Below are 19,007 nucleotides of genomic sequence, written 5' to 3' on the forward strand. Positions count from 1 at the left end.
AATAGCACCCTTCAGGTGGAGCCCATTGGGGGCTAAAATTTTTACTGAACCTGACTTCAAGTTGTGCTAAATGTGCAGAAATACATGCATTTTATATATTACATATGTTAACCTTGTGCAGCATCCATTGCATTAGCTGCCCCCCCCCCCCCCCCATTTCTGTTTCAATTCACTCAAATAAGCCTACACTGTACTCAATAATTTTGAAATTTACATCATTTCTTTAATTTTATAGAAAAACACAGAAAACTAACTGCAGACAAATGCAGACAAAATAAGTATTTTATAAATTCTATAGTTAAGTCAATAGCAGACAAGAATGCTCTATTTGCAATATCTGTCTTTTGTAAGTGAAAGTCTTAACAAGGAGTATTGTTATGTAGTAAAAGAACAGCTTTATGTGCCAAGTACAAGGTCAATACTGGAACAATGTCTTGTATGTGAAAGTCTTAACAAGGAGTATTGTTATGTAGTAAAAGAACAGCTTTATGTGCCAAGTACAAGGTCAATACTGGAACAATGTCTTGTATGTGAAAGTCTTAACAAGGAGTATTGTTATGTAGTAAAAGAACAGCTTTATGTGCCAAGTACAAGGTCAATACTGGAACAATGTCTTGTATGTGAAAGTCTTAACAAGGAGTATTGTTATGTAGTAAAAGAACAGCTTTATGTGCCAAGTACAAGGTCAATACTGGAACAATGTCTTGTATGTGAAAGTCTTAATAAGGAGTATTGTTATGTAGTAAAAGAACAGCTTTATGTGCCAAGTACACGGTTAATACTGGAACAATGTCAAAGTGTGCATACGGATAAATAGTTTGTCCTAATTCAACAAATTGATACAAGAAATGGGATTTTTGAAATGGTGGGTCCTCTAAAATACATGTCTTTGTCCTCTGTATCAACTGTTTCCAAACATGCCCTCTTGATAGAAGTATACCATCTGTACCACATAATGAGATACCATACATGACATAGTAATCATCAGTGATAAAACGAGCATCTTTAGCAGCTGCCATAAATTGATAAACCATCTGTGGGTAGCTACGGTCCATTTGAGTATGATCCCTTTTATTCTGAAAGTGAGAACAGTAAAAGAGTCAACAAAATGCAAATTTTACAATGACCTTCTACCAACTACATCTCTTAGCCTGTCTCAAGCTGTGCTGAAAAATTTACTTTCAGCAAGTTTTTCTATTGATCACAGTGTAATCTTTCACTCCCTGATGTTTCATTATAAACAAATTTTTGATAAGACCAAGGCTGGCTTGTCACTAGATTAGATATCCCACAGTGTTGATATCCTGAAGACTCTACTTAAAACTCCAAGGGTGAAATTTACACTAAATGGGAACTTGCAAACACGCCATGTTGAATTTGCATCAAGGGAAATGTGATAATAAATACTAATCAATTAGTATTGTAAACAGTGTTTATAAATTGTTTGCAACCACGAATGATCAATTCATAATTACCCTGACCATTGTGGGAGGTGTTTTTATCAGTAGCTCCAGATAAGGTATTACGATAACCACATATAATCCCATAGTCCTTTGCATCTGAGCATGCCCAGTGTGGATTGCAAGTTACATATTAAACATCAAGGAATGAAAGATTATACTGTCATCAATAGAGAACTTAATCCTAGTAGGTAGATAAGCTAAGGGATACAGTTGGTAGAAGATTGTTGTAATAATACATGTAGATACCACATATACATGTAGATAATCCTCTCTGACATTGAAATAGTCAAAGAGAATCAGAACACTTATTTATTCAATAAAAATACATTGATGGTATGTATCATGGGTATGTACATGTATTACATATATATCCATAGTTAACAACACTAAGGGATGTATTACATAGACATACTCTTGTGTGATATACATCGATAGTTAACAATACTAAGGGGTGTATTACATAGACATACTCTTGTGTGATATACATCCATAGTTAACAATACTAAGGGATGTATTACATAGACATACTCTTGTGTGATATACATCCATAGTTAACAATACTAAGGGATGTATTACATAGACATACTCTTGTGTGATATACATCCATAGTTAACAATACTAAGGGATGTATTACATAGACATACTCTTGTGTGATATACATCCATAGTTAACAACACTAAGGGGTATATTACATAGACATACTCTTGTGTGATATACATCCATAGTTAACAATACTAAGGGATGTATTACATAGACATACTCTTGTGTGATATACATCCATAGTTAACAATACTAAGGGATGTATTACATAGACATACTCTTGTGTGATATACATCCATAGTTAACAATACTAAGGGGTGTATTACATAGACACGCTCTAGTGTGATATACATCCATAGTTAACAATACTATGGGATGTATTACATAGACATACTCTTGTGTGATATACATCCATAGTTAACAATACTAAGGGATGTATTACATGGACATACTCTAGTGTGATATACCGGTACATCCATAGTTAACAATACTAAGGGATGTATTACATAGACATACTCTTGTGTGATATACATCCATAGTTAACAATACTAAGGGATGTATTACATAGACATACTCTTGTGTGATATACATCCATAGTTAACAATACTAAGGGATGTATTACATAGACATACTCTTGTGTGATATACATCCATAGTTAACAATACTATGGGATGTATTACATAGACATACTCTTGTGTGATATACAAATTTACAATGTACATGTACATCCATGCTTGGCCATAAAAGGGAAATATTTTTCCCTGCTAATAACTATCTCATGACGTATCTTCAGATGTTTGGTTGTTATCGAAACCACATGTCAACAGTAAGTACTTTGCAAAATTGACAGCATCACCCTTTTACAGCCAATTTACCAATTTGGTTTTTATCAGTTTTATAAACTGTAAACAATCCAATGTTGATATCCTTATCATACCAAGTATTGGGTCATACATACATGTATAGAACCTCACAGAATCTGCACTAAGCTGTTGACATCATTAGTGCTAGGATGACTGAGAAGTAGCCATGTACATGTACCAGACAAATAACTCAAAGCCTCATAACAGGTTTTAATATACCACGATCCTACTCCATGGCTTTGACAAACATCCCTGTAAACTATATTATATGGATGGTTCATATCTGCAAATCTATACAAAGACTGTTCACACATATCCCTGTATCGAAAATATGTATGGTACACTTAGTACACAGTTGTGCTAATCCATTTACATTGAACAACTAACTGAATGGTGGAATCAAAGCCTGTAACAGTACTTGTCTTTATGTCTGATCAGCATTGTTCACAACTTGTATGTGGCTGTATGAAATACCTCTATTACAGCAATACTTACATAGTTGGTACATGGCTGTATGAAATACCTCTGTTACAGCAATACTTACATAGCTGGTACATGGCTGTATGAAATACCTCTATTACAGCAATGCTTACATAGCTGGTACATGGCTGTATGAAATACCTCTGTTACAGCAATACTTACATAGCTGGTACATGGCTGTATGAAATACCTCTATTACAGCAATGCTTACATAGCTGGTACATGGCTGTATGAAATACCTCTGTTACAGCAATGCTTACATAGCTGGTACATGGCTGTATGAAATACCTCTGTTACAGCAATGCTTACATAGCTGGTACATAGCTGTATGAAATACCTCTGTGACAACAATGCTTACATAGCTGGTACATGGCTGTATGAAATACCTCTGTTACAGCAATACTTACATAGCTGGTACATGGCTGTATGAAATACCTCTGTTACAGCAATGCTTACATAGCTGGTACATGGCTGTATGAAATACCTCTGTTACAGCAATGCTTACATAGCTGGTACATGGCTGTATGAATTACCTCTGTTACAGCAATGCTTACATAGCTGGTACATGGCTGTATGAATTACCTCTGTTACAGCAATGCTTACATAGCTGGTATATGGCTGTATGAAATACCTCTGTTACAGCAATACTTACATAGCTGGTACATGGCTGTATAAAATACCTCTGTTACAGCAATGCTTACATAGCTGGTACATGGCTGTATGAAATACCTCTGTTACAGCAATACTTACATAGCTGGTACATAGCTGTATGAAATACCTCTGTTACAGCAATGCTTACATAGCTGGTACATGGCTGTATGAAATACCTCTGTTACAGCAATGCTTACATAGCTGGTACATGGCTGTATCAAATACCTCTGTTACAGCAATGCTTACATAGCTGGTACATGGCTGTATGAAATACCTCTGTTACAGCAATACTTACATAGCTGGTACATGGCTGTATGAAATACCTCTGTTACAGCAATGCTTACATAGCTGGTACATGGCTGTATGAAATACCTCTGTTACAGCAATGCTTACATAGCTGGTACATGGCTGTATGAAATACCTCTGTTACAGCAATGCTTACATAGCTGGTACATAGCTGTATGAAATACCTCTGTGACAACAATGCTTACATAGCTGGTACATGGCTGTATGAAATACCTCTGTTACAGCAATACTTACATAGCTGGTACATGGCTGTATGAAATACCTCTGTTACAGCAATGCTTACATAGCTGGTACATGGCTGTATGAAATACCTCTGTTACAGCAATGCTTACATAGCTGGTACATGGCTGTATGAATTACCTCTGTTACAGCAATGCTTACATAGCTGGTACATGGCTGTATGAATTACCTCTGTTACAGCAATGCTTACATGCTTACATATATATCTGGTACTTTGGCCATGGGAAGTACTTTTGTTACACCAATGGTCATATACATACAAAATGTATGAATGTATGTATGTATGTATGTATGTATGTATGTAAGTACGTAGGTACGTACCGGTACATACATACGCACACACACACACACACACAGGCATGTACGTACATACATACGTATACATGTGTACATATGGGCTCATTTAAAGAAAGAAAACATACCTCTGTTGTTGTTAGCACTTTACTCTCAAAACGTTTTCCCATGCCAGAAAGATAATGGTTGACTTGTACTTCCACATCACATTGTACAGATCTTTGTTCTTTGCATGTTTCAAATTGTCTTATTGTTGCCCCCCTCAATCTAAAAAATAAAATAAAGAGGCCATCGTAAGACATTTTTCTCATAATTATTAAAATTTAATTTTTATTGTGATTAAATAGAAAATACAAACAATATACATGTAGGTAAATTTAAGATCACATTTACAAAAGTTTACAGCAAACCATGAAACTTCATTTATGACATACAATAGCTGTGATAGGAAACACAAGTCTTCAGACACTGAGATGTTTATCAAAGGTGAGACTGGAGGGGTTGTCCTAAACGAGGAACGGTGTTAATTTTATGAGCTTGTGTGACATTGCAATTGTGTGACCATTCCTATCTTATATCAAACAACCATTATAAAATAAATAGCACCAATGGCATTGCAGCACAACTGTACAGTTTTTAATAATGTTTACCCACATGGTGAGCCATGCTAGGTATAGGTGTTCATAAATGTTTATCCAGTTGCCTATCCAACCATGTTGTTATCTTTACCATATACAGATCATTTTGATGTTGCTATGGGAATTTGCTTGTTGCTAGACTTATTTAAATTGGCATACATTTGTTTATTCACTTAGCTATAAATCCCTGTTGTTGTTCAAAGCAAAATGATTGCATCACACACATACATACACACTATACAAACACACAAACACACACACACACAGGCATACAGACAGAATGACAGACACACAGTCTGACAGAATGACAGACAGACAGACAGACAGACAGACAGACAAACTGACTGACAGACAGACATAGACACTGACAATGACTATAGCACTACTGAACTTTATAATGTACATTGATGTCCAACAAGTAAAATGTCAAAGTAATTTTGTACAAAAAAAAAATTGTTTTAATTTTGTTTTTGGTGAACACTTTGACCTTTACGATGTGACCAACAGACAGTGTAAACTCTATTATATGTGACTTTCTTACCTTATGATGTAATCACGATGTTGTAACATCTCATATTCATTTGTGTACAAATGATTGACAACATTATCCATCAATTCATCTAAGCTCAGTTCTAGTAATTTGTTAGTTGTGTTGATCTCTAGCCAGGAGATAAATATATTTTCAATACCCAGTAGGATCTTGGGAGGTACATGTACTCCTTCAATATTCTATAAAGAGATATTGACAAAATTATAAACTTAAGATACAACTGAATTCTATCAACCATACTGTAACAGCAATGTCATAACTTGAGATACAACTGAATTCTATCAACCATACTGTAACAGCAATGTCATAACTTGAGATACAACTGAATTTTATCAACCATACTGTAACAGCAATGTCATAACTTGAGATACAACTGAATTCTATCAACCATACTGTAACAGCAAAGTCATAACTTGAGATACAACTGAATTCTACCAACCATACTGTAACAGCAATGTCATAACTTGAGATACAACTGAATTCTATCAACCATACTGTAACAGCAATGTCATAACTTGACTGAATTCTATCAACAATACTGTAACAGCAGTCATAACTTGAGATACAACTGAATTCTATCAACCATACTGTAACAGCAATATCATAACTTGAGATACAACTGAATTCTACCAACCATACTGTAACAGCAATGTCATAACTTGAGATACAACTGAATTCTACAAACCATACTGTAACAGCAATATCATAACTTGAGATACAACTGAATTCTATCAACCATACTGTAACAGCAATGTCATAACTTGAGATACAACTGAATTCTATCAACCATACTGTAACAGCAATGTCATAACTTGATATACAACTGAATTCTATCAACCATACTGTAACAGCAATGTCATAACTTGAGATACAACTGAATTCTATCAACCATACTGTAACAGCAATGTCATAACTTGAGATACAACTGAATTCTATCAACAATACTGTAACAGCAGTCATAACTTGAGATACAACTGAATTCTATCAACCATACTGTAACAGCAATATCATAACTTGAGATACAACTGAATTCTACCAACCATACTGTAACAGCAATGTCATAACTTGAGATACAACTGAATTCTACCAACCATACTGTAACAGCAATATCATAACTTGAGATACAACTGAATTCTATCAACCATACTGTAACAGCAATGTCATTACTTGAGATACAACTGAATTCTATCAACAATACTCAACACTCAACATTCACAATTGAAACAAAGAGAACCACCAATTACAATATTGTTGTCTTTTCGAACAGAGTGTTCTGAAGTACATTACCAGTATGTTTTAACACTAGCATACATGTACATATAGTGTACAGATAGCAGACACAGTGTTGACACTAGCATACATGTACATACATGTACATATAGTGTACAGATAGCAGACACAGTGTTAACACTAGCATACATGTACATATATTGTACAGATAGCAGACACAGTGTTAACACTAGCATACATACATGTACATATAGTGTACAGATAGCAGACACAGTGTTAACACTAGCATACATACATGTACATATAGTGCACAGATAGCAGACACAGTGTTAACACTAGCATACATGTACAGATAGTGTACAGATAGCAGACAGTGTTAACACTAGCATACATGTACATATAGTGTACAGATAGCAGACAGTGTTAACACTAGCATACATGTACATATAGTGTACAGATAGCAGACACAGTGTTAACACTAGCATACATGTACAGATAGTGTACAGATAGCAGACACAGTGTTAACACTAGCATACATGTACATATAGTGTACAGATAGCAGACACAGTGTTAACACTAGCATACATGTACAGATAGTGTACAGATAGCAGACACAGTGTTAACACTAGCATACATACATGTACATATAGTGTACAGATAGCAGACACAGTGTTAACACTAGCATACATGTACAGATAGTGTACAGATAGCAGACACAGTGTTAACACTAGCATACATACATGTATACATGTAGTGTACAGATAGCAGACACAGTGTTAACACTAGCTTACATGTACATATAGTGTACAGATAGAAGACACAGTGTTAACACTAGCATACATGTACAGATAGTGTACAGATAGCAGACACAGTGTTAACACTAGCATACATGTACATATAGTGTACAGATAGCAGACACAGTGTTAACACTAGCATACATGTACATATAGTGTACAGATAGCAGACACAGTGTTAACACTAGCATACATGTACATATAGTGTACAGATAGCAGACACAGTGTTAACACTAGCATACATGTACAGATAGTGTACAGATAGCAGACACAGTGTTAACACTAGCATACATGTACATGTAGTGTACAGATAGCAGACACAGTGTTAACACTAGCTTACATGTACATATAGTGTACAGATAGCAGACACAGTGTTAACACTAGCATACATGTACATATAGTGTACAGATAGCAGACACAGTGTTAACACTAGCATACATGTACATATAGTGTACAGATAGCAGACACAGTGTTAACACTAGCATACATGTACATATAGTGTACAGATAGCAGACACAGTGTTAACACTAGCATACATGTACATATAGTGTACAGATAGCAGACACAGTGTTAACACTAGCATACATGTACATATAGTGTACAGATAGCAGACACAGTGTTAACACTAGCATACATGTACATGTAGTGTACAGATAGCAGACACAGTGTTAACACTAGCTTACATGTACATATAGTGTACAGATAGAAGACACAGTGTTAACACTTCTGTCACCAGCACTACTGAACCTACACTTGAAAAAAATCAGACCAACTTTTAACAATTTGTTTAATATTCTTTTTGCTAGCAATTGGAATTTTGAAAATTTGAACCATAAATCAATTTTACTCAAAGACTTGATGTACTTACCATGATAATCTCACTCAACTTTTCATTGGACAAAATTTCTAATGGGACAAGCTGAGTGGACTCCCAAACTATCTCCGCAATTCTACACATATATGACTCTGTAAGGAGAATGAAATTGAAGTAGACATTATCATAAATATAATGTGTGTAGGTCACATGAAATGACCTTACATGTACATTTGTATATCTTATGACATAATTCAGGTTGAGTACATTACAATGTGTAAGTAATCATCAGGTGAAGTTTAAACCTGCATACTACATTCTATATTCTAATAATAGGGAACTTGAAAACCTGCCATGTTGAATGTTGCACCGTGGGAAATGTAATAATAAATACTAGTGAATTGGTATTGTAAACAATGCTGTTACATTTGTTTGCAACCACGAATGATCAATTCATAGTTACCCTGACCATTGTGTGAGGTTTATTTTATCAGTAGCTCCAGATTAGGTATTACAATAACCACAGATAATCCCATAGTCCTTTGCATCTGAGCATGCTCAGTCTGGATTGCAAGTTCCCTATTTGAGCACTAGTATTTGAACGACAGCAGGTTTTCAAATACTTAACAGCTGGAAAACTAAGTTCTGATTACCATGTATGTTATACAAGTTTAAATACACATAACAGAAATACACCCATCTCACCATCCAATCATCATCTTGGGTCAAAGGTCACGCTGGGGAAAATGTCATGAATTTCAATCTAACATAGCAGCGCAGTCAATGTACACCTAGCAATCATCACAACCTTTTTTTTTTTACAATTGATGGGGGTGTTTACTGACTTCAATACACTGTGTTTCAGCAGTAGGTTATTTTTAGTGGTCTTAGGTTTAGTTCACACTCTCATCCAGCATACATGTACATTATTTTTGAAATTTATAGATTTTACAGAAATTTCCCAGTGATTTTAAATCAATGTTCATGACCTGATTTTGTCTGCTTAAAATGTCAGGTGATTAGGTATACTGTACACTTACTTTCTACACAAAAAACTGACTATGCAAAACCCGTCCATCAAAAATAAAAATTCATTGGATAGAATTGTTCCAATTAGCTCCAAAATAATTGGTATACCACAGAGAAACTTGTCACATTTTTAAAGCCAACAGGTGTTCAGGAAAGCTCATTCAATTTTATTATGTAAAGTTCACGTTGTATCTTCAGAGTTTGTTTGTAAACAAAACAAACAAACAAGAGGTGACATACATGTACACATCTGCCATTTGTTTTGAGCTTTCCCAAGTTTACTTCCGTGAAGAAAACAAATCTGTTGTAAAATAAACCTCTCGTAAAACAACCTTGTTGGCTAAAAGAAAGATAGAATACAGCATGCTTTATGCTTCATAGATATAAAAGGGGGCAAATTGAACAGAAATTTTTATCAACTTTCAAAACATACCAATCACGATAAAATAACTGTCATATACATGTAGTTTACACTATGGTTTAATTTAGAGCTGACGGTTGGAAAGTTTGTGATTTGTCATAATGGATATAAAAGGGAGCAAATTCAAATTGAACAGAATTTCAGATCAACTTTAAAAGGTACCATTCACTACATAATAAATGTCATGGGCTAGGATTTAAATAAGTCACATTAAGTGTATGTCTGACGGTTGGAAAGTTTGTCACAAGTTTCAAAATATAATACCATTTTCTATATAGTTTAATTATTAGATCACATGGTTCTTTGTGTACAAGTAATGACTGGAAATTTTGTTGCAGTGGAAATAATTTCACATTGTTATGCACGACAGAATTTCCGGCCAATTTTGACGCATGCGCATATCATAGAACAGGAAACTTTGGCGCAGTGGAAACGTCGGTGCACGACACCGACCGACTTTGCAACATGGTAGAGTGTGACAATAGACATAGCGAGAGGTTTACATGTATATCTACAATGTAATTATATTACTAGAAGTTACGTCAGTAGATTTTCTGGTTTGAGGATTTTTCTCTTGGATTGATGACTGATACTCTAGGACAGGACCCCAGACAAATTTCTATTTAGATTAATGGTAAGTCGGCCAGTGCAAGCTCTTACACTGGCTTCTGACAGGACAGCTCACTTGTTTCCACTCCAGCCGAGGCTAGACAGTAGAACCGATCGCATGCATGCCTTTACCTTAGTAGGAAATGATTTGTACAAATATGCGATTAACTTCCATTTGCTTTCAAAATTTCTTTCATCATTACCCATAAAATATTGTCTCATTGAGAAAATCATCCTCTGCCAATTCGCAGAGTTAACTATCAGTATCACGGCAGACTACAATATTCGTAGATGGACAGTGAACATCAAAATTTGGACACATACCAACCATGCATTATCACTCATTTTAGACGTGCTAGTTCAATGTGTAGACCAATCAGATGTCTCGATTTGTGCCATCAATATACTGGTATAATATAATCATGAGTACAACATTCTATACATTTCAATGTCAACAGTTGTCATGAATCACTAAATTGTTCAACTATTGAATAATGTAGTTCTGTTATTTCCCATGATGCAATAGCTCATAACAAAGATGCACAAGATCAACTTGATGTTTCTCTGAAATCGCAAATAATTGTAGGTGATGTAAAAGTATGAAATGACTCTCCAGAATGCAGAGTTTATTAAAATTCCTGGAGTGGTGTTCCCCTTTAATAAATACCAACAGACATACATATATTGATTTTGGGAATATCCCATTGTATCAATACTAACATTACATGTAATTTGTGAATAAATGGGGACAAAAGAGGAAAAGTTACCAACACTGGAACATAGTCTTACCTTCAAGTTCTTTCCGTATTTCGTTCTTCACAGCCTCGCTTACAGTTACAGTACTAACTTCAGATTCGTTGATGATTGGTGGTGTCAATTTGCCAGGTTCCAACAACCATTGCATAACACGCTCAATACAAATCTTCAGGATAAGCAGCTTGTCGCTGATTTTGTTTCTCTCGTCACAAAATTTGCCAGGGTCTAAGTTGGGGAAGCTAGCAGGATACCAATGTAATCTGTCCGGTTGTCGTTCTGTCCATGCCGAGCGACCGGCTCGATGCATACGGCGATCTGTACAGTTGTCAGAACTATACGTACCACTACTAGTACTAGCGGAACTAGAGCCGTGGGAACGAGTTGGATATGCAGGTTCTGGAGACGACTCTGAAGAATAGCGTCGCTTCCGTTGACGTTTAGTAGTGGTAGTAGTAGGGAGTAAACGTTTGGGGAAAAAACCTTTGAACTTCCTGAGATTGGCGTCTTCTCTGTTATCTCCCATGATGGTTCAGAGTCGTGCGGCAGGGTAAGTCTTTCCCACCCCCAGGTAAGTCCAGTGACTCGTGCGTCGCATGCACAGTAAGTGATCAGAGCAGAGGGTTTGTTGACTTCATACACTTGACAAACGCATTTGAGCATGCGCGATGCAAACCCGGAAGTGCTCGATATGTTTCGCATCAAAGTACGGTACATATTGTTGGAGCACAGGGTACCCAGGAACCGTGTGACAAACAAAACAAAACAAAACAAAACAAAACAAATGAATAAACAAACAAACAAACAAATAAATAAATAAATAAATAATTAAATAAACTATCAAATAAATGACAAATGAACAAGCAAACGAACGACAAGTATAGGGACAAATAAAATAATTAAATAAACCAGCAAATAAACAGATACTCATGGGGGTATACCTAGATACGTTTTTTTGTACCATGTCACATTGTGTTTTTGTATAGTGATGGTACAAAAAAACGTATCTAGGTATACCCCCATGAGTATCTGTTTATTTGCTGGTTTATTTAATTATTTTATTTGTCCCTATACTTGTCGTTCGTTTGCTTGTTCATTTGTCATTTATTTGATAGTTTATTTATTTATTTATTTATCTGTCTGTCTGTCTGTCTGTCTGTCTGTTTGTTTGTTTGTTTGTTTGTTTGTTTGTTTGTTTATTCATTCATTTATTTATTTGTTTGTTTGTTTGTTTGTTTGTTTGTTTGTTTGTTTGTTTGTTTGTTTGTTTGTGTGTTTCTTTGTTTTGTTTTGTTTTGTTTTGTTTTGTTTTGTTTGTCACACGGTTCCTGGGTGCCCTGTAGTTGGATTGGCTCAATAGCTTCATCTCAAATAAATAGCGGCTTTTGGCTATTTACCAAAATAGCTTGATTCGACCTTGATTTGAGCTAAATAGCGGCCATTGGCTATTTATTAGAAAATAGCTTCATCTCAAAAATAGCTTGATTCGAGATAAATAGCGACTGTTAGCTATTTCTTTGGTTGCCAAAATAGCTTGATCTCAAGGTAAATAGCAGCTACTGGGCATTGTCAAACTGGAAATATGGTATAAATATATCCCTAGGCAGCTATTCAAGCTAATAGCCATTACTACCCGACTGCCAGCTAACAACCCCAAGAGTCTACAGGGCCTGGCTATTAAGATATTCAAGCTATTAGCCATTGATAGCCGCTATTAACGCTAGCCATCAATAGCCAGCTAATAGCCAGCTACCAGCTAACAACCCCCATCACTCTCCGATACATGGCTATGCAGCTATTCAAGCTATTAGCCATTAATAGCCGGCTAATAGCCGACTACGAGCTACCGACCCCATAACTATCTGAACGTTCTTAGAGTCTATGCTATTATCCATTAATAGCCAGCTAATAGCCGATTACCAGCTACCGACCCCATTACTATCTGACCATTCTTAAAGTCTACGCTATTAGCCATTTCTAGCCATTCAAAACACATTTCACCATGTACCACATAATCACACATTCCCATGTTTATTTTCACATAGACCTTTACATTTCATGTTCATCATGTATCACATAATCACACATTCTCATGCATATTTTCAAGACCGATCTTTAAATTTCCTGTTTTATTTTTTAATAACATGACGAGCATCACAATGCATATTTAAAGACTGCAACTTCCAAACAACATTTCTTAATAAACATCATATGGTTACTAAACGAAAACAGTACCATATATTTGGAAATGCCAAATCACATTATTTCAACCTTAAACAGTCCATAGTGATCGCACTATTGTCTTTCTTTACTCGTTCACTTATTATCATTATTGATCAGGTGTTAAGGTGTTCAGAACAAACTGTTCGCTGTAAACGTATGCTTAAATTTGGACGACAAAAAGTCACTGACCCCCCTATCTGTAAAAAAACAACAAAAAACAACAGGCTGACCCCCCCCCCCCTTCTATCACTTAATTCTTAAACATGACCCCCATATATATATGTATATATATATACATATAATTATATACAATCTCCCGGTATTCCGAATGAGCGCTACGTCATTGAGGACGAATGTTTCCCCTTATGTCGGTCTACAGGCTCGGAGGGATACAGACATAGGGGAATTGTGAGTCCCAGATGACCTAGCACGAATGAGAAATACCGGGAGATTATTTATTATACACATAGACCCACTATTTTTTTCTATTATTCAATTCAATTCAATAGAACTTTATTCATCCCAGACATGGGCAATTAAAGGTGTGGCTCAAATACAATACATCAATATATCAAAAAATACAAACAAATATACAAAACAATATATACAGAGACACAGAACCATACTAAGACAATCATCATCACTCAAAAAGTTTACGAATCATTCATAAGCCGCACAGCGGTGGGAATAAATGACAACTTGCGCCGGTTTGACCTGCAAGCCGGGCATCTAAAACGACGACCAGAGGGAAGTATGTCGAACTCTGTAGATAAAACATGATTACTAGATAAAACAATTGAGCGGCGCGCGGGCTTTCCTAACTACTTGATGATTATAAAATGAAGACAGATTTCTCTGGGGCATTCCAGTTAATTTTGAGCTAAGAGACACAATTCTATCAAGTGAACTTTTGTCTTTGACTGTCAGATTTTGAAACCAGCAAATGAACGAAAATGAAATAACGCTCTCAATGTAAGTTTTATAAAAAGGGGATAAGATTTCTCTATCAACCATAAATGAACGCAATTTCCTTAAAAGATACAGTCGCTGCTGACCTATCTTCAAGATAGCATCGGTGTTTAAATCCCATTTCAATTTGTTATCAAATATTGAACCAAGGTAAGTGTACTTGGAAACAATTTCAACCTGTTGACCGTGAACTATGGTTGTCGAAGGGTTGCGTTCTTGCCTCCTGAAGTCGATTATCATAACCTTAGTTTTAGACTATGTAACTTAAACTAGGTGGTAATAAGCTATGCTACAATCTTTGCTGAGATTTGAAACTTGGCATAGTAGCAAATTCAGTAGCATCACACAGTGTGCCCTCTAAGCCAATTTGACGCACCACAGACGCACTGAGTACATTGCAAAAAGATGTAAAAAGTGTAAAAAGTTCCTTATTGTACGTACAATAACAAACATTTCACACTTTTTGCATCTTTTTTGAAGTATAACTTGGTATATGTTATTTCACATTATTTTTTCAAGTAGAAAAACATAGTGAATCTGTTTCATCAAATAAAAATCCAAAGTAAATACCAAATTCTCATCCATATGGCCACTTTAAGTATTTAACAACATCAACAAGGAATGAAATATTCTGTCTTAAAACCTCTCTTTAACAGATTTGGTTATCAGCAAGATTGTAGCGGAAGTATGTAAATCAACAGCTGGTGTAGTAATGAGTGACCTCACTGTACAAAACTTGGAAGACATAATTATGGTAAGATAAATACTTGGTAATACCACCTTTACAGGCTGTTTAGTGGAGGTGAAGAAGATTTTTGATAGAAACATTCGAAGTGGAAGAAATAATTTGGTAAGGAAACTGAATATTTGCTAACCCTATACAGTCAGTTTACATTGTGTTGATTTATCAGAAGATGAAGACACATACAAATGTTGAACATGACGGATTGCTGTGTTGAAAACATGATATTTCTGGCGGGCACATTAGGAAACCACTCTGCTAAGAGACTGATATTCAAACCCCACCTGTCTTATCTTATCTTAAAATTAATCCAATTCATATATACTCAGACAAATTAACCTTATGATAATATGCATATCAGTCCATTCCCCTTTCATGGCCAAAACAAATCTCTTCTTATGTCAACAGTGCTCAAACTGAAGTTAGAGCCATAGACCCCTACACTCATGTAGGGTCTATGGTTAGAGCTAGGAGTTGATTTAGGATGTTTAAAACTCTATGTCAACACAATAATCTGTAAGCTGTGATTACATTGTGTACATTAACAACATTTGTAGTCCATTAATTAGCCCCATCAAACCCTGATAACTGCTTGGAAAGTGCCGTTTCCATTTTGGTATGCATGATGGTCACATTTCTGGATTTTCAGCAATTCCACTGTGTAACCGTCATGCATACAGAACTGAAAACGCCACCTTTTCATGCAATGTAAGTATGGACAAGAGTCAAATGACAATGCACACTGGAAAGTCGAGAATTAAGATTGTTGGGCAACTGGATAAACATTTTAAAAAATTAAGACGAGAATGCTTATGCTGTATACTACTAAGAGACCAAGAAGGGTGTATTAGTTGAGAAACAGATTTGAAAATTGGAATAATTACATGTAGTTGCTCAGCAACTAAGAGACAGTCCTTATCAACAGAGATGGGAGTCAAAATAGAACAAGAAGGTTGACTTCACGGTACCTACAATAGCTTTTTACCTCATACTAGGGGGTCAAAATAGAACAAGAAGGTTGACTTCTCGGTACATACAATAGCTTTTTACCTCATACTAGTGAGTCAAAATAGAACAAGAAGGTTTACTTCTCGGTACATACAATAGCTTTTTACCTCATACTAGGGGGTCAAAATAGAACAAGAAGGTTGACTTCTTGGTACATACAATAGCTTTTTACCTCATACTAGGGAGTCAAAATAGAACAAAAAGGTCGACTTATTCTCGGGTCTGTCTATAGTAATGCATCAGAAGTGCATGGGGTGGAAGATATGGTGTCAACCAAGAAATCAAATGTTTGTTATTTTTAATTGATGCACCTAGGTAGTAATATTCTATTTCTGGTACAGCGAGTAGGTAACTTGCATCATGGGAAATGTTATAATAATTACTAATCAATTAGTATTGTAAACAATATTGATACATTGTTTGTAACCACAAATAATCAATTCATAGTTACCCTGACATTTGTGGGAGGTTTATTTTATTATTAGATCCAGATTAGGTATTACGATAACCACAGATAATCCCATAGTCCTTTGTGTCTGAGCATGCTCAGTCTGGATTGCAAGTTCCCTATTATACAGTGCACAAGCCATTTAGAACTTAAAAATAGAATACATACTCTAGTCATTCTACGTCACCACAATGTGCATCGATGTCATGACAACGCGTGTCTACCGTACATCACCGGTTCTGCTATGAAATATTAGTCAAAGTGTTCCAAGTTACCATTACTTTCCCCATTTTTTTTTATATTACTGGTGTTGGTATAATTATGTAATTTTTTATATTTTTCTTCATTTAACTGGAAAATACTCTTGACCTAATGGTGTTATCACAAAGACCCCTTGGGGCACTCATATTTTCCTTGGCTTTAATAATGAAAAAAATTACCGGGGAATAATGTCTAATTACTATAACTAATTGTAGAATGTCATTGATGTATTTATTACTTGCATTCATCAACAGACTATTGACGGTGTAAATACCAGTAAATATGGTATGGCCACTGTGTAACTTAATCCAAAAATGGCTGACAATCTGTCAAGATGAAATTCTACCAGAGAAAAATTTAGGCTTCATGCTGAAGATGATCATGAATACAATACTAGTTGAGGAGGAAAACCTACCACGCTATAAAGATTTTAAATTATTGTAAGTTAGCAGCAGAGATTTACATATTCAGTTAGCCTAGAATACAGACTGTTAATTTTGAATTGATTATTGAATCCATTATTTGCATACAGGCATATAGCAGAACACACAGCTAACACGAATAACACAAGTATTCACACTTAAACTCATGTGGCATTGGGTTATGTTATTATTACAACTGTCTTATCAGAAATGACAAATTTTCATAAAAATCGTAAAATCATACTGTACGTATACACGATTTTGTGAACATTGTCCTTATTTGCATATCATTTGCATACATGTGTGCATTAATGTTTCGGTACTGCACTGCAGTAAAAATACCACTAGTATGTGTGTGTGCACACCAGTGCAAGTAATCTCTGGTACATATGTGTGTATAGAGTGTTAACATTTGTAAATGTGTATGTCTTTAGAATGTACATATATGTTTCAATGTAAACATCTTAGTTAACAAACCATTGGACATATTACCAAATTAACTTATATAGTGTAGAAGTACATGTATGTCAAGAATTTCCTATAAAAGATAATTCCCCCCCCCCCCTACATCCCTGCAATCTTAATGAATTCAGGAGAAATATCATCAGATACTTTGATTTTAATACAGGACTGACAAGGAAACAGAGCGGAAATTCAGAATGTGCCATTTGACAAACAATGTCTGCTGTGATGTCGAGTTAAGGATTTTTATTGGTGGTCAGAAAGACAACAGACATTGTCACAAAAACTGGAGAGTTCTAGCTGTACCCGAGGTATGTGCTGAGTTTTAATGTTTCCATCTCTCACACTCATATTTAGCACAACTGGACTATAAGGTTCTGTAGTGTTTATGGCATTGTGTTGGTGTCTTGGGATGAGTAGATAGAAATTAGTGTTTATGGCATGGTGTTGGTGTCTTGGGATGAGTAGATAGAAATTAGTGTTTATGGCATGGTGTTGGTGTCTTGGGATGAGTAGATAGAAATTAGTGTTTATGGCATGGTGTTGGTGTCTTGGGATGAGTAGATAAAAACTAGTGTTTATGGCATGGTGTTGGTGTTGGTGTCTTGGGATGAGTAGATAGAAATTAGTGTTTATGGCATGGTGTTGGTGTCTTGGGATGAGTAGATAGAAATTAGTGTTTATGGCATGGTGTTGGTGTCTTGGGATGAGTAGATAAAAACTAGTGTTTATGGCATGGTGTTGGTGTTGGTGTCTTGGGATGAGTAGATAGAAATTAGTGTTTATGGCATGGTGTT

At 35.6% G+C, this 19,007-nt stretch overlaps 1 protein-coding gene across 1 annotated transcript; it reads right to left on the reverse strand.

Annotated features, from left to right (window-relative positions):
- Positions 1–719: 719 nt before the first annotated feature.
- Positions 720–12,293, reverse strand: LOC144450363 (uncharacterized). Its single transcript, XM_078140966.1, has 5 exons — positions 11,712–12,293; positions 8,918–9,015; positions 6,017–6,204; positions 4,966–5,104; positions 720–1,076 (listed from the first exon to the last, which is right to left on the reverse strand). Exons 1-5 carry the CDS (start codon positions 12,199–12,201, stop codon positions 720–722), a joined length of 1,272 nt encoding a protein of 423 aa, XP_077997092.1. The 5' UTR covers positions 12,202–12,293.
- Between the last annotated feature and the right edge of the window lie 6,714 nt (positions 12,294–19,007).

This window comes from Glandiceps talaboti, chromosome 19, assembly GCF_964340395.1.
Source record: "Glandiceps talaboti chromosome 19, keGlaTala1.1, whole genome shotgun sequence".
Lineage (NCBI taxonomy): Eukaryota > Metazoa > Hemichordata > Enteropneusta > Spengelidae > Glandiceps > Glandiceps talaboti.

Coding starts and splice junctions, on each gene's coding strand:
- LOC144450363 (XM_078140966.1), bottom strand. CDS start 12,201: ATGGGAGATAACAGAGAAGACGCCAATCTCAGGAAGTTCAAAGGTTTT. Junction 9,016..11,711: donor AATACGGAAAGAACTTGAAG/GTAAGACTATGT, acceptor TTCTCCTTACAG/AGTCATATATGTGTAGAATT. Junction 5,105..6,016: donor CATCGTGATTACATCATAAG/GTAAGAAAGTCA, acceptor TTTATTTTTTAG/ATTGAGGGGGGCAACAATAA.